We start from the raw sequence: 25138 nt of genomic DNA, 5'->3' as shown, positions 1-25138 counted from the left end.
TCATAATATAGTTTAAAGTCCGGCAGGGCAAACCCCCCTCTCTCCTTCACATCAGTAAGAATTTTATATTTAATTCTGGGCTTTTTGCCCTGCCAGACAAATCTAGAAATTTCTTTTTGCCACTTCTTGAAACAATCCATCTTGTCAATTATCTGTAATGATTGGAACAAAAACAATATTCTTGGCAATACATTCATTTTGATTACTGCTATTCTACCCAATAAGGATAATTTTAAATTTGCCCATATTTCAAGATCTTTTTTCACTTCAGACCAACATTTTTCATAATTATCCTTAAATAGATTAACATTCTTTGAAGTCATATTCACCCCTAGGTACTTTGTTTTTTTCACCACTGTTAAACCTGTTTCTCTCTGAAACCTGTCCTTCTCCATTTGTGTTAGGTTCTTCTCTAAAACCATAGTTTTTGATTTGTTAAGTTTAAACCCTGCCACTTGACCAAACTCTTGTATTAATTCCAAAGCTCTTCTAGTACTAGGGATTGGCTCCTGTAATGTCAAAACTAGGTCATCTGCATAGGCTTTTAATTTATAATGTTTCACTCCGACCTGTATACCCTGAATCTGTTGGTCCCTTCTAATCATGTTCAGCAATATCTCCAGGACTGAAATAAAAAGTAGAGGGGAAATTGGGCAGCCTTGTCGTGTCCCTTTCTCTATCTTAACTTCTTCTGTAACCGCATTATTCACAATTAACTTTGCCTTTTGTTCAGAATAAATCGCCCCTATACCGTTCCCAAACCTTTCTCCCACCCCCATCCCTTGTAAATTTTTCTTCATAAAACTCCAAGAGATATTATCAAAGGCTTTCTCAGCATCAATAAATATCAATACTGCTTTCGTATTGATATTAACTTGTAATTTTTCCAAAATATCAATTAAATTCCTTGTATTATTTGACATATGTCTTCCTGGAAGAAAGCCTGCTTGGTCTTTATGTATAATTCCTGCCAAAACTTTTTTCAGTCTTTTAGCTAAAATATCTGCAAAAATTTTATAATCCACATTAAGTAGGGAAATGGGGCGGTAGTTCTTAAGCTGTGTCTTTTCCGCTTCATTTTTCGGTATAAGAGTGATGTAAGCATCTTTCCACGACTCCGGCGCTCTTTTCCCCTCCATAATTTCATTGCAAACCTCCATTAGTGGTTGAGCAGGGCAGCGGCGCGCGCCTAGTGGCGCGCGCAGTTTGATCCATCTCCCCAAACGTTTGTTGGGGGAGACCTAGTGTTTTTTTGGGGGGGAGTTATTTGTCCTGTCTGCACGCTTCTTATGATGGAGGACCGCTGTAGCCACCCCCAACGACACGTTCTCAAGATGGAGAGTGAGGGAACAGCTGCAGTCGCCTGCGGTTCCTGCACAATGTTAGCCATCTTGCCAAAGGTTGCAGGCAACTTTACCTGCAGCAATTGCATGCTGATTGCCCTCTTAAAAGACAAAGTCCAGCAACTGGAGGAACGTGTAGCTACGCTCCAAAGAATTAGAGAGCTGGAGCTCTTCTTGGAAGCAACAGAGCACACCGTCTCCACCAAGGAGGAGACAGGGGACTCCCCTGAGAAGGAGGCTAGTTCACCAACACAGGAGCCAGATATATGGAGAAACGTGACTCAAAGAAGTAGGAAGCCCAGTGTTCGCTCTGATTGTTTAGAAATACACAATCGCTTTGAGGTCCTTTCCCCTAGCATGGAAGATGAAGAGCAGACTCCATTTGAGGATCTCTCCCTCATTACAGTCGATCAGGTATATGAAGAAGAGCAGCAAAGTCAGTCCTCAGGGAATGTGCAGGCGACCTTGGAACGGACAGCTCACGGAAGAACCCCGACCAAACCTAAGAGGAGGCGCGTAGTGGTGATAGGGGATTCCCTACTGAGGGGAACAGAAGCAGTGATCTGTGGGCCTGACAAGATGTCTCGGGAAGTGTGCTGTCTCCCCGGGGCTAAGATCCAAGATGTAACTGAACGACTGCAAGGAACCATAAAACCCACTGACAAATACCCCTTCCTCTTGGTTCATGTGGGAACCAATGACACTGCAAGCAATAGCCTCCAGAAGATCAAAAGAGACTATGAGGCTCTGGGCAGGAAATTGAAGCAATTAAATGCACAAATTGTCATCTCATCTGTCCTCCCAGTTGAACGACATGGCCCAGGGAGAGAGAGAAAAATAGTGAAAGTGAACAGCTGGCTTCGCAAATGGTGTAAACAGGAACGGTTTGGATTCTTAGATCACGGACTGCAGTTTCTTGAAGATGGACTTCTGGCAAGCGATGGGGTGCACCTCACAACGGTTGGGAGGAATGTTTTTGCCAAAAATCTCAGAAACCTCATCAGAAGGGCTTTAAACTGACTAATGTGGGGGAGGGAGACAGTGCTCCTGAAGGTAGGAGTCTATCAATTGATGAAGATGATCATCCAAATTTCATAGACCAAATGGAGCAAACAGCACGCAGACCTAGTGGTGGGAGGAAAAAATCCTTAAATAAGAGACACGGGGGAATGATTAATGGACTTCAATGTCTGTACACTAATGCGCAAAGCATGGGAAATAAACAAGATGAACTTGAGCTCTTGGTACAGCAAACTAAATATGACATAATAGGCATCACTGAAAGCTGGTGGGATAAGTCCCATGACTGGAATGTAATAATGGAGGGATACAATCTATTTCAGAGAAACAGACCAGACAAGAAAGGAGGAGGAGTGGCGTTATATGTCAGGGATGTGTATACCTGTGAAGAGATCCAAGATTTAGAACCTCGAAGCCAAAGTGAGAGCATTTGGGTCAAAATTAAGGGAGAGAAGAATAACAGGGACCTCATTGTGGTAGTTTACTATAGATCCCCAAGCCAAACGGAGGACATAGATGATGCCTTCCTGGAACAGATGGCCAAGCATGCAAAAGGAAGGGAGATAGTAGTAATGGGGGACTTCAATTACCCGGATATTTGCTGGATGTCAAACTCAGCCAAGAGCATAAGGTCAAACAGATTCCTCACTGGCCTTGCAGACAACTTCGTTGTCCAGAAAGTGGGAGAAGCAACAAGAGGAACAGCCATTTTAGATCTGGTCCTAACCAATGTTGATGACCTGGTTAGTGGGGTAGAAGTGGAAGGATCATTAGGCGCGAGTGATCATGCTCTTCTGAAGTTTACTATACAGCGGAAAGGAGCAGCCAAGCATACTAGGACTCAATTTCTTGACTTTAAGAAAGCCGACTTCATAAAACTTAGGGAAGTGCTGGGTGAGATCCCATGGACAGTAATACTAAAAGGAAAGGGAGTTCATGATGGCTGGGAGTTTGTTAAGAGGGAGATAGTAAAAGCACAACTTCAGGCAATACCAATGAGACGGAAACATGGAAGGTGCCTAAAGAAGCCAGGGTGGCTATCTAAAGAACTTTTAACTGAGTTAAGATTAAAAAAGGATGTGTACAAAAAATGGAAAAGGGGGGAAACCACCAAAGAGGAATTCAAACAAATAGCCAGCACGTGTAGACACAAAGTCAGAAAAGCTAAAGCACAGAATGAACTCAGGCTTGCTAGAGAGGTTAAAAGCAACAAAAAAGGCTTTTATGGGTATGTTTGTCGCAAAAGGAAGAACAAAGAAACAGTGGGGTCACTCAGAGGAGAAGATGGTGAAATGCAAACAGGGGACACAGAAAGGGCTGAACTCCTCAATGCCTTCTTTGCCTCAGTCTTCTCCGATAAAGAAAACAATGCCCAACCTGAAGAATTTGGAGCAAATGATTCAGCAGAGGAAACACAGCCCAGAATAACTAAGGAGATAGTACAAGAATACTTGGCTAGTTTAGATGTATTCAAGTCTCCAGGGCCAGATGAACTGCATCCAAGAGTATTAAAAGAACTGGCAGATGTGATCTCAGAACCACTGGCAGTCATCTTTGAGAATTCCTGGAGAACAGGCGAAGTCCCGGCAGACTGGAGGAGGGCAAATGTTGTCCCTATTTTCAAAAAGGGGAAAAGAGAGGACCCAAATAATTACCGCCCAGTCAGTCTGACATCAATACCAGGGAAGATTCTGGAGCAGATCATTAAGCAAACAGTCTGTGAGCACCTAGAAAGGAATACTGTGATCACCAATAGTCAGCATGGATTTCTGAAAAATAAGTCATGTCAGACTAACCTGATCTCGTTTTTTGACAGAATTACAAGCCTGGTAGATGAAGGGAATGCAGTGGATGTAGTCTACCTTGATTTCAGCAAGGCATTTGACAAGGTGCCCCATAATATTCTTGTAAAGAAGCTGGTAAAATGTGGACTTGGCTATGCTACCACTCAGTGGATTTGTAACTGGCTGACTGACCGAACCCAAAGGGTGCTCATCAATGGTTCCTCTTCATCCTGGAGAAGAGTGACTAGTGGGGTGCCACAGGGTTCTGTCTTGGGCCCGGTCTTATTCAACATCTTTATCAATGACTTGGATGATGGACTCAAGGGCATCCTGATCAAATTTGCAGATGACACCAAACTGGGAGGGGTGGCAAACACCACAGAGGACAGGATCACACTTCAAAACGACTTTGACAGATTAGAGAACTGGGCCAAAACAAACAAGATGAATTTTAACAGGGAGAAATGTAAAGTATTGTACTTGGGCAAAAAAAATGAGAGGCACAAATACAAGATGGGTGACACCTGGCTTGAGAGCAGTACATGTGAAAAGGATCTAGGAGTCTTGGTTGACCGCAAACTTGACATGAGCCAACAGTGTGACGCGGCAGCTAAAAAAGCCAATGCAATTCTGGGCTGCATCAATAGGAGTATAGCATCTAGATCAAGGGAAGTAATCGTGCCACTATATTCTGCTCTGGTCAGACCTCACCTGGAGTACTGTGTCCAGTTCTGGGCACCACAGTTCAAGAAGGACACTGACAAACTGGAATGTGTCCAGAGGAGGGCAACCAAAATGGTCAAAGGCCTGGAAACGATGCCTTATGAGGAACGGCTAAGGGAGCTGGGCATGTTTAGCCTGGAGAAGAGGAGGTTAAGGGGTGATATGATAGCCATGTTCAAATATATAAAAGGATGTCACATAGAGGAGGGAGAAAGGTTGTTTTCTGCTGCTCCAGAGAAGCGGACACGGAGCAATGGTTCCAAACTACAAGAAAGAAGATTCCACCTAAACATTAGGAAGAACTTCCTGACAGTAAGAGCTGTTCGACAGTGGAATTTGCTGCCAAGGTGTGTGGTGGAATCTCCTTCTTTGGAGGTCTTTAAGCAGAGGCTTGACAACCATATGTCAGGAGTGCTCTGATGGTGTTTCCTGCTTGGCAGGGGGTTGGACTCGATGGCCCTTGTGGTCTCTTCCAACTCTATGATTCTATGATGTACCTACTGATATCCAAGGTGTGCACAAAACATTTGGAGCCTCTTTCACAGCAAAGTTGGTCGATTTATTTCCACCAGACTGCCCTTTCAAGGGTCAAAACCCACTTCCTCTCTCTTCAACATCTCTGTTATGGAAGATGGACTTGGAAAATTGTTTTCTTACCTCAAAGTGGGTTGTGGCTGTCATCCAGAGGTCAGGATTCACATGGAACCCGGTCTAGCATTCTCCCTGCTTGTTAAGGGAGGGGAACTTGTGGTCCAACCGATGCTACTTGCTTTCTGGGCCCTTCCAACCTGGTAGGCAGAATCAGACACTGTCCCATTCTACCCCAACACTAATTTTGAGCATTTAGGACAGGCCACACCATGTGTTTCAGTGTAGACTACATCTCAGGCATCACATGGGTTTTGAAGCGAAAAAGTGGGGATGCCATTTCTAAGATGGCAGTTGCCCTTTGTGGTTTTTATAAGTACTTGATACATATCTGCACCCCAATCATTTAAGGGAACCTTTATTGTTCAAAAGTTTAAAAACCTGATAAATTTAATCAATTAAACTATCTCTCCACCTTGATTGAATAATCTAACACGTTGTTCAGTTAAACACTGCAGCCCTTCACTTTAGCAACGTGCTCCTTGGATAGTCTTCATAAAGTCATACATTTTAGCTTCCCCCAACCCTCTTCATCTTCAGTATGAGGCCGTGGTGAAATAGACAGCGCTTCACTTAAGTTACTGCCGATCTTGCCCAGTGAGATGATCCAAGCAACTTCATTGACTTCTATCCTACCAGATACCACTTTGTACTTTTTCACTGTCACCACTCAGAGTTATATGTAACTCCATGTATACAGTCTTGGCTTTACCAAATCTCCTAGTGAAGCAAGGTAAAGAACAAATAATCTCATTTCAGCTTTTTGGTAGGTGGTTCTAAGCAAGACACTCAATACAGAAAGTATTCACAGAGACAGAAATAGTGGAAATAACCCTCAAGGTCACTACAGATAGATGGATATGGATAGATTTGGTGGGGGAGAAGACAGCCACCCTCCTCCATAAAAGAGAGTTCTGATCTTCTCATGTGCCACACCTTGACCATGCAGGATGTGATACCACCACAGACTCAGAAACAACCCTCCCATCATAATTAAAGTTGACAGAGGAGCTGGTTTCATTATGAAGAATACAGGAGGCCACGGCAGCATTTCCTTGCCACATTAAGACCTGTATCCTCAGCACTGACTGGGGAATATATGAAGGAATTGTGTAACCCAAAGGAGTTTCCTGCAGATGTACAGGAGCAAATTTGCACTGACACATCCCAGGATCCATGAGCAAGGAGTTGCTGGTATGGCTCTTCCGTCTCCTGAAGAAACAGCAACCAGTAATGCTCCAGAATGTTTGGCTATCTGTTGATCTTCTATTTTTATGATTCTTAATGCTCAGAAATGAAACTTTTCCTCTTTTTGCAATTTCCCCAAAATGCAGCCCTCTTGGGAATACCAGCTGAAATCAGTATCGTTTTGACATGGAATGCATGCTAACAAATCACTCTGCAGTCTTCAGCACTTATTCAGCTTTCATTTTCTTTATTATGCAAACCTGGGTTGGTACTAATAAATCTTACATTGCTTTCTGCCACAAGAGTACAGTTTCATACTCTAAAATGGGTTGACTTTTTTTTCATCAGAAGTCAATATAGCTGCAATTCAACAACATCAAAAAGACTTTTCCAACTAAAGTTAACTTTATTTAAATTGGGGACCACCAAGCATATCCCACTCATTTCTGTTTATCACATCTTCCACTTAGATATTCAATGTTTGCTATGCATTATAAATCAGATGAAGCATTTTGGTAATAAGGTACAAAAACAAAATTGTCTTCTGCACACAAATGCTGCAATTTTATCACAGGAAGCAGATGAACCAAGCAAAGACTCTTGAAGAAATGTAATGTTGGTAAGCAGATACTATCAGAAGCTGCTTATCTTCGTAGCAAACGTTAGCCTTATGAGAATCCCACTTGAATTCATTTAATTAAGAAGCTGTAAAGAACAAAAAAAAAAAAAAGATTAAATTCAAGGGGAGAGGGGAGTGCACATGTAGCTTGGCTTCTTGCTCTTGGAAAGGAGATTTATCACCCTTTTTAGGGGTGTGTATGCTTGTGTGTTATACATAATCACACACAAGTCCAAAAAAGAGCCCTGCTTGATGAGACCACAGTCATATCTGGTCTAGCATTCTCTTCACAGAGTGGTCAACCAGATTCCTATGGAAGCTCGCAAACAAGATACAATTGCAACAGTACCCTCTCATGCTCCTCTTCCTTAGCACCTCAATCCCCAGAGCCCAACACTGGAGGTAATATATAATAGTTGACTGGTAGCTTATCCTCCATGAATATGTCTAATCCCCCTTTAAAGCAGCTATCACTGAGGGAGCAAATTCCACAGGGTTATCCTATGGTAGCTTTTGCTAGCAAAAACACTTCTTATATAGGGTGAGGCACCCAATTTTCACCACTCCACTGTATCCATTGCAGCCTTCTGTGCCCTATCCCATCCTTTCAGGAGGTGGTCCAATCCCTCAGAGCTCTTGGGAGGCACAGGGTGGCTGCATGGGGTTGGGAATTAGTGAAAATCAGGTGCGCTTCCACTGGTAGAAGTTCACAACTGGATACAACCCATTGTTTAACCATGCTTTGTGTGAATTGTTTCCTTTTGTCTATTCTGAATCTCCCACCATTCATATCCATCCATTCACAGATTGATTCCTTTATTGAGGGTAAAATATTGTTCGGTCTTGACAGTGTTGCACCCAGATCCACTCTGAGAGCATCTATAAATGTTATCTACATTTGTGCAGATTTCCTTCCACATAGACTTGACTGTAGATCTTAAAACTGTCTCTCTCTCCCCCCGCCTTCAAAAAGTAAAGTGCAGCAGTTCCATTTAAGCTCCTTCTCTGTCCTTGAAAATCCCCTGCTGAGACATGCATATGGGGAAAAAGAGGTCCCCTGAGAGCAGTGTAATATTAATGCCAGGAAAGGCCAGACAAGTTTCATAATTTCACCCTGAAGAGATCAGAAAGTGGCTCTGGAAAGCTGGCTATTCATCCCCAGTGAGATACACTTACAAGACCATGCCATGCAATTTGCATATCTGTAAACTTGTAAAAAGAAATGGCAGCCCCAAGGCATGTGGGAGGGATGAATAAAAGATAAAAATTTCCAAGCAATTTCTTTCCCTTTATACGATCATGTGATTGTGCATAGGGAAAATTAGCTGCAGGCTCTGTTTAACTGAAGTTAACAGGTGGGCATTGTGCAGCACTTTAAACAGACTTCAGTAAAACAGAACCTCCAGCTAATCTATCAAATGCTTTAACTAAATGGAATGCTGATGTGATCGGGCAGTTAAATTTAATGGCTGTGTTTTCCATTAACAAAAAAAGGAGTGATTTAATGAGCACAAGTACTAATGGGCATGGACTGCTACCTCCAAGGTGTGTGTGTGTGTGTGTGTGTGTGTGTGTGTGTGTGTGTGTGTGTGTGTAAATAAATGGCAGTAATGGATACATGCAGGAAGAGCAAATGACGCATGCATAACAATTGTAGTATTGGGAATTCAAAAATGGAAGTCACAAAAACTAATCCACCGGCTCCATTCCACAACCAAAGAAGATTTCCCAGCTTCCCCTCAAATCCAGAGTAAAATAGAGGGAGAGACATTAAGAAGCATCAGTGAAGCAGTGGTGCTGCAGTCAGATTTCCAAGTTAACTGCTTATAAATATGCTTGCCAAAATGTCAGGATTGGCTGCAGCTTCCAGGGTGGCAAATCTAGATTGGCTGGCATGCAATGTATGCAAAGGGTCTAGCTCTTAATCCTAGTGTGATCCAATGTGTACACATGGGTTTTGCATCTCAAGAGCGTGTGCCATTTGCTTTGGGTTTGTTGTGTGACGTGATATTTTCCGAGTAATCATTTAATAGTTCATGTTTGAGCTATGGTGTCATTATATAAACATTACAAATCTGAAGTGAGTTTCTGGTTATGAATTTTTCACATTTCTAATGCAGCACAATATATTTGCTCCTCTTTTCTATTAATCTGTGGTTGACCTGGCACTTTTCCTCCACCTTTGGGCCCAGCACTCAGCTGCATGCAGGGAGATGCAGATTGGTTTTTATGGCTTCAACAATGAGTCTCCCACACCTTTCCATTGAGAAGAATCTGACCACAACCGTCGACTTTGGTCCAACAATGATTACATATTTCTACAGATTATTTATGGGCAGTCTATCTATTCCTCTGCCTTCCCAAGCAGCCTAACCTCCTTGTGCATGCACCTGGATAAACTGGTATCAAGTTCACACATCACAATCTCTGATCAGTCCAGTAGCAATAATCATGTCATTCTCCTCCCCTCCCCCAAATATAATTCTGTGTCTATAAACAGCAAAGGTCTGTCAACGTATACCGCAATCTGTTTGTGGTATTCTCAAATATTCTAACAAGAGTGATGCAGTCAAAGGATACATGAAATGAACAAATCTTAAATATCTGATTAGTCAGTTTCAAAGTACTGTGCCCCATTTTTGGCACACTAGAAGCACATAACTGAGAATGCAATTTCAGAAAAGCTGGATTTTTCCCCCTCAGGAAAATTAAGTCCAACATCAGTTTTAGCTTGCACTAATTGATTATATGGACTGAAGATCTGATTACATAGGGCAGTGGAAAATCCACGTTCTTACTCAATCATACAGAAAGCGGAGAGGAGAGGTACGATTTGAAGGGCAAAGGTCTTTGCTTTCTGTTGCTGACCTCTTCATGTGATTTGATGACTTCCTCTACCACCACAATGGTGAAGAACTTTCTTTTTCTTTGTAAGGAAACTATTATTTTGAGCATTCTATTACTGTGATGACCTGAGGACGATGAAGTGCGGTGGACAATTCTGATGAAGATAAGCTTCTGGCTTCTTCCTTGTAGGAAGAACTGCTAGTAGTTTATTCAGGGCCCTCCTAGCTGAAGTACTGCAGTACTGCTATCTCCCCAACCATAAACGCAAAACAGCCTTTGGCCTCCCAGGCAGTTCCTCCAGTGAGGCGACACCAACCACAGCTTACAGCTGACTCTAGTTCCCTCAAGAGACCATATTCTTGGTCTGAGCAACAAGAGTGACTGAATTTGCTAACTTCAGCCAAGAAGCCCCCGCACCCCAGGGTCACCGTTTTATTCCTTCAGCTATTCAAAGTTTTAAAGCCACAGGTGGGGGTTTTTTTTTGGGGGGGGGGATCAGTTTACATATGGATTGCTGCCTTCAATCCTCAACTGGGAAGGGTTCAATCCATCTTTTTAAAGGAAGGTTTTGTACATATGATTCTGTGTGGGGAATGCAACTTTATATCATGAAGTGGGCATATGAATGTAAAGCGTGAATAAATGCCCTGAAATAATGTCTGCACTTGCATTTTTCCCTCTGCCCTTCTAGTTATAGTACTTCTTGGCCTCACCCAGGGAATGCTGGTCATGAAAAAGGAGATACTTATGCTGGGTTTCTCCACTGAGGTTTTGGGTATTATAACATAAAGGAGATTCAACTTTCTGTTATCCAGAGGCTAACAGACCTATATTTATACCATCTGAGAACTGCGGTCATGCTGTCCACTATTCTTAAATAATATTCCAAATCATGGAATTGCCAGAGCTCCATAGTTGCAGACATTAGCTATTTACAAAACTAGGAGAGCACAATGTCTTGCTTTCTTTTTTTCTTTTTACTTACTACTTAAGTAAGTAAGATTCAGGGATGTCTTTGTTACTGTGGAATTTGAGAAACAGAATATGTGAACCACATCATTTTATATTGTAATTGGTACGAGGAGTCCAGAGACAACTTGATTCTTTATTAAGTATTCTACCCAGAAGACCACTGAAATTCTAGGATCTTACTGTTTAAGTGATTCCGCTTATGTTACTGAACAGGTAGCGATTCCCCCCCCCCTTAATCTCAATACAAATTAGGAAGCAGATGGTAAAATACATTTCCTGTTGACACTTCTGGAGCTAACTTAGTAGGAGACTGCTTTTAGCCAGCAGGGCTCCCTTAGAACTGTCCAAGGTACTGTATTTGTCTGCTCTCAGATTTGATAGGACACCATCTAATTCTCCTGTAGCCTCAAGCTATCAGGCAGGTACAAAATCTTGTGTAAGCAACCATATTTAGTATGACTGAAGCTCTTCAAATATAGAGATTCCTGAGAATATTTGTGGGTTAGATTTACATCTCAGAATTCTCACTGCATCCTTATTTTTAGTAAAGGAAAATGTTGCTCACAGAGCCTACTGCTGGTTGCAGAGTCCCATTTGGAAATATTGTTCTGAATGTCAGGGAAGAGCTGGGGCACATGCTCTCAGGGGATGGTTGGTCCTGCTCCTTTCCCAATGTGTGACTAAAATTGGGGACAATGAACCTGTGGTCCTACATATGTTGTTGGACTCCCATCAGCTCCAGCCAGTATGACCAATGGTCAGGGAAGATGGGAATTCAAATCCAAACAACTCCCAGAAGGCCATAGGTTGATCTATCCTTGATCGAAATGCATGGAAGCAGTGTCTGATAGGTAGAGGAAGTAAACTGTATTTACACAATTGCCCAATCAGGATTGCCTCAGTTCTGTATTTTGCCCAACTCTGATAGAGCTTTAGATGTGAGGCAGTGTTACCAACTGAGGACATTTGTGGGAACACAAAATATGTCTGGGAAAAGAGGCAGCATAACAGAGGGACAACACCCAAGCAACAGAGACCAAAACAAATGAATAAGGTCTGAGTGAAATGATGAACAGGAAGCTCAGTGCCTTTCAAGACTCTTGCTCAGAGTGGCCTTACATTTTGAAAATTACTGTTCAAAACTATGACTAAATAATTCAGATTACAGAAGCCCTGATGAGCATTTAAGCTTCTCTCTTTTTTTTGATAGGGTGAAAACTTTTTATTGAAGAGAACACATGGGGCATATCTATATAATGTATTATAATACATTTTACTTACATGTTATCGTTATTTTGGTATACGTTTTGCACCACTGAGTTTGCGAAGTTATCTTACATAGCACTTAAAAAGAAAAGAAGTAAGAAAGCCAGCCTCATTTGCAGACTCAACTTTCTCACACTGCCATTTCTAGCCCATTTTTCTTTAGATGATCAAAAGCAAGAGTAACCATCATAGACATAGTAAAGGATCCTCCTACAATTTTTATGTATACGGCCATGTATAAAAAGCAGGGGCTGGGGATGATAGGCAACCTCCCCCACAATCTTTCACTCTTGATTTATTTTTATTTGATTTCATGTTCAAAGCATATCACTTCATGGAGATATGCGGCTTAAGACAAGTGGCTTTTTGTTCCCTTTATTGATGCAGGACCAACCATCACCTGCTTCAGGAAATATTAGTATGGCTGTTTGGTGTTATGCAACACATAATGTGTTTAAATATCTGTGGTCTTAGGGTGGACTTTGTTTTGGGGTCTACATCTTTCAGAATGCAGCCTTCAATTTCTCTTTACAATCAATTATTTTAAACACATGCAAATAGAAAGATTCAGTTTTCCTTAGTATGTTTCCATCAGAATGAGAGCTAGGCATCATCTGGTGCATGTCTTTTATGGAGTTCTTGTCACCTCATTTCCACAGTTAGACATTGCGATTTAGGACTGACCCCATCCTGGCTAATAATATAGAAGGTCAACTCTTGTTGGAGCTGAGTAACTAACAGCACATTGTGACACTCTGAGCCCACATTTATAACCATTCCACCACTCATCTGTAGCTGATGCATGTTAATGCTATTCTTACTAGTTGGCAGGATGAGGCAGATAAGCAAACCAGCAGTGGCTGAGCTTTCTCTTGACCGCAGGCAACATGGTCATCATATGGGGTGTCATCTGTCAAGCATGCTTTGCTGTGCATTTTTTAAGCCTTAAAATGTTAACTGCTGTGGGTCTCACACAACTTGGAGTCTATTTCCCCATTCATGTGCATCAAGTCTAAAAAACCCAAAAGCATGTAGAGAAGCATCCTTGTAACCTACTTTATCTTAATACCAAGGCTCATCTGGCAGCCTCAAGCCATTTGAGATGACAAAGTGCTGCCTCCTCATGCCAGTGGTGCCCTAAGCTCCCCAAAGGGGCAATACGTAGGCGGGGATGAACCTTAACAGGGTGTCTACCATTAGTAGAACAGTGTGGCAGCAGATCTATTTTTTTAAAATTGAATTTATATAACGCCCTACACCCAGAGTTCTCAGGGCAGTTCACAGAACAAGTTCCAACCACTTCACACTGGAAGGGATTCCTTGGTGATTGCCCTACAACTGTAAACTTCTCATCCCTTGGGTTCTCAGACCACCTTCTCTCTTCCTTTGAAAGATGCAGGATGCAGGAATACAATTTGGTTACAGAAGAAGTAGGTGGGAAATAATAATTTAAAAAAATCCTGTCTAGTAGTCTAGTTTTGTAGTCAGGCTTGGATTGGGAGGAATTAGTTGACATATCTGTGTCCCTACAGATGCTGTTGGACTCCAACTCCAATAATCCCTATGCAATGGACATGCTGGCTGGGACTGATAATAAATAAAAATAATATTTTTATTTATTTATACCCCGCCCTTCCCAGTTCAGGGCTCAGGGCGGCTAACAACAAATTTAAAACACTTAATTGATGCTACAAAAAAAGAAGAAGCATAAAATACGGTATAAAACGTACATAACAATAAAATAAAAAATAAAAAATCAATTTAGGGGGGAAATCCATCCAATAAACATTAGATGATCACCAGGGCTAGCTGGCTAAATTAGTCCCACTTGGGCCAGCGAGGAGACCAAGGGAGAACCAGCTGTGGGATCCGAGAGCAGGCAATCTTCACAAAAAGAGGAGAGGGAGGGAAGGAAGGGGAACTGAGGGGAACTGGAGTGCAACAATAGCTGGAGGGCCACAGGTTCCCCACCCTAAATGATATGGAAGCCTGGCGATGTGGTTGGTGAACAAAGGTTAGCCTACTCCAAGGCAACAGCTGTAGTAGAGTAAGAAAATATGGAATAAAGGAATAATAACAGTAAATAATAGATGCAACTTAAGTTATGCTTGAGCAGCTAATGATATCAAAAGGAGATGGTTAAAACCCCCAAGATACTTTTTAACACAGGGTGTTTCAGTTCTGTCTGTTGTGTTTGGTGCACAAGACATTTATTTTTCATTAAAAGTAATGCAAGTTACATGCATGCCCGGAGATTTAACCTAAAGGAAACAGGCAGAGGGGCAAGACTGTAGCACAGCCACTCATGATTACTGCAGGAGACAAAATTGATTTCATGAAGAGCCTAATGAATCCAGCAATGCTTTGCTCAGGGACTATAATACCCCCAGAGAGTTGGGTAAAAACTCCCCAAGCAGAAGGGTGTGATATTAGATGACTTTGACACAGCACTGAAGCAGGTAACTAGGCCAGAAAAGTTATAAAATATTGACTCAGGAGCTAGTAAATTTAGCTGTAAAGGCTGTTGTGTTGCTAGCCACCAGAGATTCTCCAGACAGCACACCTGAAGACTAACTGTTGAATATGCCATTCAAATTACTTGTAAAACAATGAGTAGGATAATATCTCTCTTTTTTTTTTTAAAAAAAGTATATGAATTAAGTTCAAAATGAGCCTCAAAATATTAGTGGGGATTTCTCTACCCCTTCCTCTCAATGGACCCAACGGATTAGGAAAGAAGGAAAGGTAAGAAAACAGGTAAAGAACAATTCTGAGGCTGCCTCTTTGTTATAAGTTTGGTGCCTGGCACAGAAAGAAGTCTAAAAAAATGCAACAAATTTTCAGGGGCACAGGTCAAATGTCAGTTGCTAACTGAGCAAAGGAATGATCAAAGATGTGAGTTCAGGATATCTCCCGTGAGCAAGAAAGTTGTGGAAAAAAAGGTGTTTTAAAACTTTGTTCCTCCATTAGAAGATCAGTGATGGCAGAAAGACTTGCTTTGAAAGGAGGGCCATAGCTCAGTGTTCCTGGGTCCAATGCAAAGTGCTGTTTTTGACCTTTAAAGCCTCATATGGTTCAGGAGCCCTGTACTGAAAACCTTTTCAGCTTGGTGGGTTGGATCCTGAAGACACAGCCCACCTCTAGGGGGCTGCTTGCCAATCATCTTATATCCCCATGATGTCAGGTGACCCACTTCGTCTTTGCAGCATGGTGCGTGTATCAGCTACGCTGTGACGGAAGATTCCAGCCAATCAAATCAGTGCTTAGAGTCAGCACCAGTCAGAAGCTCTAGATCCCAAAGGATGGAACTCACTGCCAATCAGCATGAACTCCAACCCTGCTTTCAACAGGGATCGACGCCACTCGGGAGCTCTGACTGGGAGCTTCTGAGCAGAACCAGTAGCAATGCTTGCATTTGGCACCAAATATAAAAGCCACTGAATACAAACCCTGCTTGCCAAGGAACAACCGAGAATACATTGCAAAGCTCCTGATTGTACCTTTGCAGCCACATCTTTACCTGCCTCACACCTTAAGGTAAAGGTAAAGGGACCCCTGATCATTAGGTCCAGTCGTGGCCGACTCTGGGGTTGTGGCACTCATCTTGCTTTATTGGCCGAGGGAGCCGGCGTACAGCTTCCGGGTCATGTGGCCAGCATGACGAAGCCGCTTCTGGCGAAACAGAGCAGCGCACAGAAACACCGTTTACCTTCCCACCGGAGCGGTACCTATTTATCTACTTGCACTTTGACGTGCTTTTAAACTGCTAGGTTGGCAGGAGCAGGGACCGAGCAATGGGAGCTCACCCTGTCACGGGAATTCGAACCACTGACCTTCTGATCGGCAAGTCCTAGGTTCTGTGGTTTAACCCACAGCGCCACCCGCGTCCTGCCTCACACCTTACATGGGCCAAATTAAGACCCCTACAGGAGCTTCTCCACTGCTCATCGCTTTCCCATATGAATCTGCTTGGATCCTGAGAGTATGATCTGACACCCTGCTCTTTGTACCACTTCTTACAGAGAATTGAATGCTTCTCCTAAGTAGGCTCACCTGCTGCTAACTTTGTCACTCTTTCAGCATTTTTGTTTTCCCAGGCATTTGGGTAGCACTAATGACTTCTCTTCTCATGAGAAGAGAAGACTCCCTGGAAAAGACCCTGATGTTGGGAAAGATGGAGGGCACAAGGAGAAGGGGACGACAGAGGATGAGATGGTTGGACAGTGTTCTCGAAGCTACGAGCATGAGTTTGACCAAATTGCGGAGAGGCAGTGGAAGACAGGAGTGCCTGGCGTGCTCTGGTCCATGGGGTCATGAAGAGTCGGACATGACTAAACAACAACAATGACTGGCTGTTTGCCTCTCTTTGGTGGTCATCTTGGGTGAGGAGGATTTGATGGGAATAAACCTTTTCATGCAATTATTATATTCTGAATATGTTTTTAACGTGGTTTCAGCTTCTGGTTTGGCCGGAAAAAGTATCTGAATGCACGGTTCAACCCCTCTCAGACTCAAACATGCCACAGTCAAGTAGTCCAATGTATCAGAACCATTTCTCAGAGTCCTCTCCAAAGAACATATCAAGATGTTGCAGAAATTATGTTTCCACCCTGCCGAGTTTTTCCAATACTTTTAGTACAGAACTCTGACACACATGGAAAGCTCTTTTGAAAACGCAGATAAGTAATATTTCATGCTGCTTATTGATTTTTTAAAAAATAAAAAGGGATACAAGCTGAAAATATTCATTCAAGGAAGAGCTAGTAAGAGACAGGAAGGAGATATAAATATTTTGCATTGTCTTTTATGTAGTTCCCTCATCTTTCTAGATCCAAGACTTGAAATGCATTTGTACCATATTACCAGGGATCAGCAGCTCATGGATTCCATAGTTTTAAGGAAACAGAGGTGGTTAATGTTTGATTAAGAGAGTGATGACAAGAGCTGTGTTTGATGCCCTGTTTCTTCCCATACTTGTTTTTCCACCCGTGGTGTGTGGTCCTCTTCTTTCCCCTGGAACCTTGTTGTAGCATCCCTTTCCAAATACTATTCAAATACTTAAGCAGATTGAAAACAGAAGTGCTTTTCTGCCACCACCTCTGACTGCCTAGTAGTACGAGGGCCTGAAACCTTCTCTGGCCCACAGCTGTGAGTCAGGCTTTGTTAGGGATGGACAGATCAGTCTATTTCCAATCTTTCACATGTGCTCATGGATAAATTCATTCAGTCTTGTTTCAACACTCAGTCTGTGATTATCATCTTTAATCTGCATGAGAAATCACATTTTCCCCCAAACAAGAATCTATTATGCAGTGAAGACTAGGAAAATATGCTCTCCTCAGAACAACCTTTTCCTTGACGGAAGATCTTTGGATCTCATGGACATGTGTTGCTGCTTTGATCGACTGAGAGTCAAATGTCATAGACCAAATGGAGCAAACAGCACGCAGACCTAGTGGTGGGAGGAAAAAATCCTTAAATAGGAGACACGGGGGAATGATTAATGGACTTCAATGTCTGTACACTAATGCGCAAAGCATGGGTAATAAACAAGATGAGCTTGAGCTCTTGGTACAGCAAACTAAATATGACATAATAGGCATCACTGAAACCTGGTGGGATAAGTCCCACGACTGGAATGTAATAATGGAGGGTTACAATCTATTTCAGAGAAACAGACCAGACAAGAGAGGAGGAGGAGTGGCGTTATATGTCAGGGATGTGTATACCTGTGAAAAGATCCAAGATTTAGAACCTCAAAGCCAAAGTGAGAGCATTTGGGTCAAAATTAAGGGAGAGATGAATAACAGGGACCTCATTGTGGGAGTTTACTATAGATCCCCAAGCCAAACGGAGGACATAGATGATGCCTTCCTGGAACAGATGGCCAAGCATGCAAAAGGAAGTGAGATAGTAGTAATGGGGGACTTCAATTACCCGGATATTTGCTGGATGTCAAACTCAGCCAAGAGCATAAGGTCAAACAGATTCCTCACTGGCCTTGCAGACAACTTCGTTGTTCAGAAAATGGGAGAAGCAACAAGAGGAACAGCCATTTTAGATCTGGTCCTAACCAATGTTGATGACCTGGTTAGTGGGGTAGAAGTGGAAGGATCATTAGGCGCGAGTGATCATGCTCTTCTGAAGTTTACTATACAGCGGAAAGGAGCAGCCAAGCATACTAGGACTCAATTTCTTGACTTTAAGAAAGCCGACTTCATAAAACTTAGGGAAGTGCTGGGTGAGATCCCATGGACAGTAATACTAAAAGGAAAGGGAGTTCATGATGGCTGGGAGTTTGTTAAGAGGGAGATAGTAAAAGCACAACTTCAGGCAATACCAATGAGACGGAAACATGGAAGGTGCCTAAAGAAGCCAGGGTGGCTATCTAAAGAACTTTTAACTGAGTTAAGATTAAAAAAGGATGTGTACAAAAAATGGAAAAGGGGGGAAACCACCAAAGAGGAATTCAAACAAATAGCCAGCACGTGTAGACACAAAGTCAGAAAAGGTAAAGCACAGAATGAACTCAGGCTTGCTAGAGAGGTTAAAAGCAACAAAAAAGGCTTTTATGGGTATGTTCGTAGCAAAAGGAAGAACAAAGAAGCAGTGGGGTCACTCAGAGGAGAAGATGGTGAAATGCAAACAGGGGACACAGAAAGGGCTGAACTCCTCAATGCCTTCTTTGCCTCAGTCTTCTCCGATAAAGAAAACAATGCCCGACCTGAAGAATTTGGAGCAAATGATTCAGCAGAGGAAACACAGCCCAGAATAACTAAGGAGATAGTACAAGAATACTTGGCTAGTTTAGATGTATTCAAGTCTCCAGGCCCAGATGAACTGCATCCAAGAGTATTAAAAGAACTGGCAGATGTGATCTCAGAACCACTGGCAGTCATCTTTGAGAATTCCTGGAGAACAGGCGAAGTCCCGGCAGACTGGAGGAGGGCAAATGTTGTCTCTATTTTCAAAAAGGGGAAAAGAGAGGACCCAAATAATTACTGCCCAGTCAGTCTGACATCAATACCAGGGAAGATTCTGGAGCAGATCATTAAGCAAACAGTTTGTGAGCACCTAGAAAGGAATACTGTGATCACCAATAGTCAGCATGGATTTCTGATAAATAAGTCATGTCAGACTAACCTGATCTCGTTTTTTGACAGAATTACAAGCCTGGTAGATGAAGGGAACGCAGTGGATGTAGCCTACCTTGATTTCAGCAAGGCATTTGACAAGGTGCCCCATGATATTCTTGTAAAGAAGCTGGTAAAATGCGGTCTTGACTATGCTACCACTCAGTGGATTTGTAACTGGCTGACTGACCGAACCCAAAGGGTGCTCATCAATGGTTCCTCTTCATCCTGGAGAAGAGTGACTAGTGGGGTGCCACAGGGTTCTGTCTTGGGCCCCGTCTTATTCAACATCTTTATCAACGACTTGGATGATGGACTCAAGGGCATCTTGATCAAATTTGCAGATGACACCAAACTGGGAGGGGTGGCTAACACCCCAGAGGACAGGATCATACTTCAAAACGACCTTGACAGATTAGAGAACTGGGCCAAAACAAACAAGATGAATTTTAATAGGGAGAAATGTAAAGTATTGCACTTGGGCAAAAAAAATGAGAGGCACAAATACAAGATGGGTGACACCTGGCTTGAGAGCAGTACATGTGAAAAGGATCTAGGAGTCTTGGTTGACCACAAACTTGACATGAGCCAACAGTGTGACGCGGCAGCTAAAAAAGCCAATGCAATTCTGGGCTGCATCAATAGGAGTATTGCATCTAGATCAAGGGAAGTAATAGTGCCACTGTATTCTGCTCTGGTCAGACCTCACCTGGAGTACTGTGTCCAGTTCTGGGCACCACAGTTCAAGAAGGACACTGACAAACTGGAACGTGTCCAGAGGAGGGCAACCAAAATGGTCAAAGGCCTGGAAACGATGCCTTATGAAGAACGGCTAAGGGAGCTGGGCATGTTTAGCCTGGAGAAGAGGAGGTTAAGGGGTGATATGATAGCCATGTTCAAATATATAAAAGGATGTCACATAGAGGAGGGAGAAAGGTTGTTTTCTGCTGCTCCAGAGAAGCGGACACGGAGCAATGGTTCCAAACTACAAGAAAAAAGATTCCACCTAAACATTAGGAAGAACTTCCTGACAGTAAGAGCTGTTCGACAGTGGAATTTGCTGCCAAGGTGTGCGGTGGAGTCTCCTTCTTTGGAGGTCTTTAAGCAGAGGCTTGACAACCATATGTCAGGAGTGCTCTGATGGTGTTTCCTGCTTGGCAGGGGGTTGGACTCGATGGCCCTTGTGGTCTCTTCCAACTCTATGATTCTATGATTCTATGAAATCACCATGTGATGGAAGAAATCTATCATATCTTCTAAAATACTTTAAAAACAATCACGGGATTTGACATCAGTGGCTCTGAAGAGAAAGTTGTGGCTAACTCTTTTGCCCAGTACCCCTTTTCACTACACCATTTCTCCCCAAGCTGCTATTTGCCCCAAAGGAGAAAAGTAGAACTACAGAGACCCTATATGGCTAATAGAAGCTTCAAGGTGCAATTTAGATCAGGAAAATTGTGAAGATTAAACACTAGCTTACCTCCAAACTACTGCTCTGATCAAGTTCAGAGCCCCCTGTACTTGCTTTAAGATAGTAAATCATCTTAAACCTACACAACAGTTCGCTTTGTCCTGAAAAGGCCCTAAATCAGTATGAATGGGATGATATTTTTCAGAATGTTGGCCCTAACACAGCAGCACTGGTCTGCAACTTAAATTCATCAGAATGCCACATGCATACTTAAGTCATCTGAACTTACAGTGTGGCGACTGTCTACTGTTTTCATACTGCATTTATATTTTGCCACCAACATCAGTTGTAGCAGGCACAGAATCTTAATGGAATTTGATGGTATTTGCAAACTTTTAAACAGCCAACCTGTTATTATTTCAGTTGTGCTATGCTCCATACCTCAGGTGGCATTAAACTAAGGAGCAATTGGATTTCTTTATGCTGTATTATAATTTTCTCTCATTTTTGTACTATAATTTTCTGATTTCCTAAGGAATACCTGACAGCTCCATTTTCTTTGATACTGGTCACGTTTGCTGCTGTGAAAAACTTGGGTGAGAGCACATTTCTGCAGGAACTTGCAGGAGAACATTTCTGTAATAGTGCAATGCTGCTTTCTATTATTCAGAAGCTATAGCTAATTTCCTCTATGAATGGAGACAGCATTCTAAGCAAACAGCTGGTTTCCAGATACGGGAAAGGATGTTGCAAAGTTACACTTTTCAGCTAAGTATGGTGCATTATTTTTACCCAGCGTGTACAGTTCTGAATTCATCAACTGATCACTGTTCACATACTTTAAGGACCACAGGGCCAGAACACACCTGGAAAACCTATGGCTTCATGTGCAGAGCCTAGGATAATGGAGGCACAAGTAATTTGCAAACTCCAAAACATAGTCCATACCCCCCAGAATAATATTTAGATTGAACTGTAGCAATACCATCAGATTTTACACTTCTCTGAATACTGCAATGCAGTTCTCAGCTTATCAAAATGCTTTAAAAAATGTGGAGTTTGCAGAAAAAAATATATTTAAAATAAATCCTATGTCCTTGCAACATTGTAAGCCAGGGCTTGGTACCTGAATACAACGTTTACCTGGAAATCCCCTTTTCAGTTGTGTCTTCAAGCAGGAAGACTTCTTCATGTGGTATGACTAACAAGATGAAACTGCTTTCTTCACAGTTTAGCCTCATACAAGCTGGCATCAGCTACTACACAAGCTCCCTCTTTGCAGATTAAGCACTTCCTTGTTTCATACACCAGAGTACATGTCACATTGCAAGAAGGCGCTTTACTCCCACTTTTCATTTACTGTTTACCTTTCTACAGGGACTTGTAATACTGTCCTGCAAAACCAAAATGCAGTAAGCGTGTGTTTTGAAGTTGCTGGAAACCACAGGAGGGGAAAGTGCCCTTGTGTTCGAATCCTGCTTGCTGGTTTCCCATAGGCAGTCGTTGAGCCCCTATGAGAACAGGATTTTGGACTAGATGGGCCATTGGCCTCATCTAGAAGGCTCTTCTTATGTTCTTATGCAGTGATAATCCAAATAAACACTAGAGATGCCAGTACAATTTACCTGTTCATGGATTCATTAATGTCCAAGTAGAAAGCTGGGAGCAGGCAGATGGCTGAAAAATGGCGATCTGCATGGATAGGGTTTTTGTGTGTGACTTACCTGTATGGGTAACCATGGTACTTGGAGCGGAATATCGACAACAGGAAACTGAAGAAGAAAACGACGAGACCCAGTCCCACCAGGCATATAACTGGGGGGAAATAAAAAAGCTGATATATTCAATATTAGGTACAATCACTTATATATTGAAATATACAAGGTTAGTTAGGATGTCTCTAGGCATCATCCTTATATCATCTGAGATAACATTGTAACCCTTTTACAAAAAACAGAATTCCAAGAGATTATCTTTTCTCGTTATCACAAATGACAAGAAAATTGTTGTTTAAAAAGAAAAAGGGAACTAAAGGTGGCAACCTACAAAACATCTCAGGGTACCCAGAGAAAGCAATAAACTTGAATTCTGTATTTCAGGGAACATCATTTCAGGTGTATACGTCAGACCCTTTGGCAGGCGAAAAAATAGTACATCTTAATTATCTATTGCCACAGGTTGGCAAATTCACAGCATCCACATGCCATGTAATTTTTCATGAAAGGAGCTGGCTGACTCAGCCAATTCAGATGCACTTGAGGGCCAAACTAGAAGAATGTCATTCACTGAATTAGCAACTGCATGAATGGGATGTTAGAAGTCAACTGCAGGCATGGAGGGCTGGTCCAGACTGGAAGGGTGGTAAGAGGCTTTAACTGGGGAGTGGGGGCTTCTGGACCTAATTCTGGCCCAACCCACATGTCCTACACATGGCATCGTACATCTACAAGCAGGACATGGGCACAATGAAATGCAACAGAACTTTTTCTTCATAACATGCTCTCTTCCACTTAGATCAGTTTACTTTGTACGGTATTGAAAATGTAGGATATACAGGCTCAGTGCTCTAAGCATCACTTTTTGCATACAGAACTTTCACCCATTGGTTAGATATATATTTTACATGAGTACTGATGACTGTAAGACTATTGCTTAAATGTGAATGCATGCATAGGGACTTGTTTTTGTTTCTTTTAAGGGTAGAGAGGAGTGGAGATTATTCACAAACTGGGGAGGATTAGCTGGTAGTGAGAGCAACATTTTCTTACCTTTGTTTCAGAACTAGTACAAATAGTGACAGCAGCACTGCTGCTCCTGGTGGCCACCTTCTGACAACCACAATTTCTTCTCCAGAATGCCCCCTTGGAACAATGTGGTGTCATGAGGTAGCCTTATTCCAGAACATCATTCCAATGGGCATAATTGGGATGGGTGCGTGGCAGCCCCTATTGCCCTCCCCCCCTCCCACAATGCATCTTGGAATTTTGCTCAGTCATGGCATAACGTCATTCTGGAGGGGACACTGTGTGTGTGTGTGTGTGAAACTCTGCTCCCGCTACACGACAACCCCTCTTCCCAACATGTACACATCCCCCACTTCCCAGCTGCCCAGAGTGCCTGAGGCAAAGCAATCCAGTCAGATGGGTGAGGAACAAATAATAGTAACAATAATTCCCAATTTGCCTCTTCCCATTTATTGCAAGCTGAACATTCCCAACAGAAGAATGTTCACTGCAGCCCTAAACAGGAACTCAGAAGAAAGCGATCTGGAAAACATGCTTTTTTTTTTTTTTTTTTAATTACCCAATCTTTCCTATTTAGTAACATCATCACTTTTACACACACAAACAGGACTAGTATCCAAAGAACTGCACAGGTAGTTCAAGGGGCACAACAAAGTTTTAGACTTCTATTTTTCATGCTATATAGCAAGCTGATGTTGAAAAGACATATCTCAAGCAGCTATTTGGATACCTGCCTGTGTCATTAAATAATATCAGGAAAGAAAAAAGCCTATTCACAAAAGCACACCAATATGTTCACAAATGAATAAACGCATTTGCAAGTGCTCGTGAAATATGTATGAGAATCTGTGAGCTTCCACGTGGAATGCGGTAATCAAGCGTGAATCAGAACCTCTGAACAGCAACCATAAATCGGCCAACCACATTAAACATCTTACTTCTCCTTTTCCCAACATCTCCTTTGGAGGTAGCAGCTTCATTCAAAAGAACCATTCCCATGGTGATAGCAGCATCTATATCATTGTTGTCAAGGAAACAATAGAAATGCGGAAGTCTTACAAAGCTAAGCAGTGCATCTTTAAACTTGGGTTATCAATTTTATGATTTAAAGAGGGTTAATTACATTCAGTGTATGGGTTGTAAAAGTTCACAGAGCTGTTCAGAGAAGAATGCATTAACTAGTGATTATTTCTATGTATCTTCCACATTTTCAGAGTTATTTTCCCCTTACCTACTTTTAGATTTCTGTAACTGGTTGGACTAGACTAGCAAAAGCATTAAATGAATCCAAGTACACTAATGGTGCTTTGTTAAATTAGGTGAGTATCGTAAAGCCTGCAAACCTATGAGATGTCTGGAAACCCATGTAACAATTCTGGTAGTACAAAATGAATGTCGCCAGGAGACAGATACAGGGTGCATAAAAATAATTACATTAAT

The 25138-nt window shown here is 42.2% G+C and overlaps 1 protein-coding gene across 1 annotated transcript in view; it reads right to left on the bottom strand.

The window, feature by feature from the left end:
* Positions 1 to 6933: 6933 nt before the first annotated feature.
* TUSC3 (tumor suppressor candidate 3) overlaps positions 6934 to 25138 on the bottom strand; it is a 130837-nt gene continuing 112632 nt past the window's right edge. The window contains exons 8-10 of the mRNA XM_079989812.1: positions 24637 to 24711; positions 22679 to 22769; positions 6934 to 7411 (exon numbers count right to left, since the gene is read on the bottom strand). Of these exons, the coding sequence (XP_079845938.1) occupies positions 7396 to 7411; positions 22679 to 22769; positions 24637 to 24711 (182 nt within the window). The 3' untranslated portion in view covers positions 6934 to 7395. The remainder of the gene's footprint in view (positions 7412 to 22678; positions 22770 to 24636; positions 24712 to 25138) is intronic.

Source organism: Podarcis cretensis (assembly GCF_951804945.1).
Source record: "Podarcis cretensis genome assembly, chromosome: 9".
NCBI lineage: Eukaryota > Metazoa > Chordata > Lepidosauria > Squamata > Lacertidae > Podarcis > Podarcis cretensis.
Note: the sequence above shows the minus strand (reverse complement) of the source record. Positions and strands in the feature narration are given on the sequence as shown.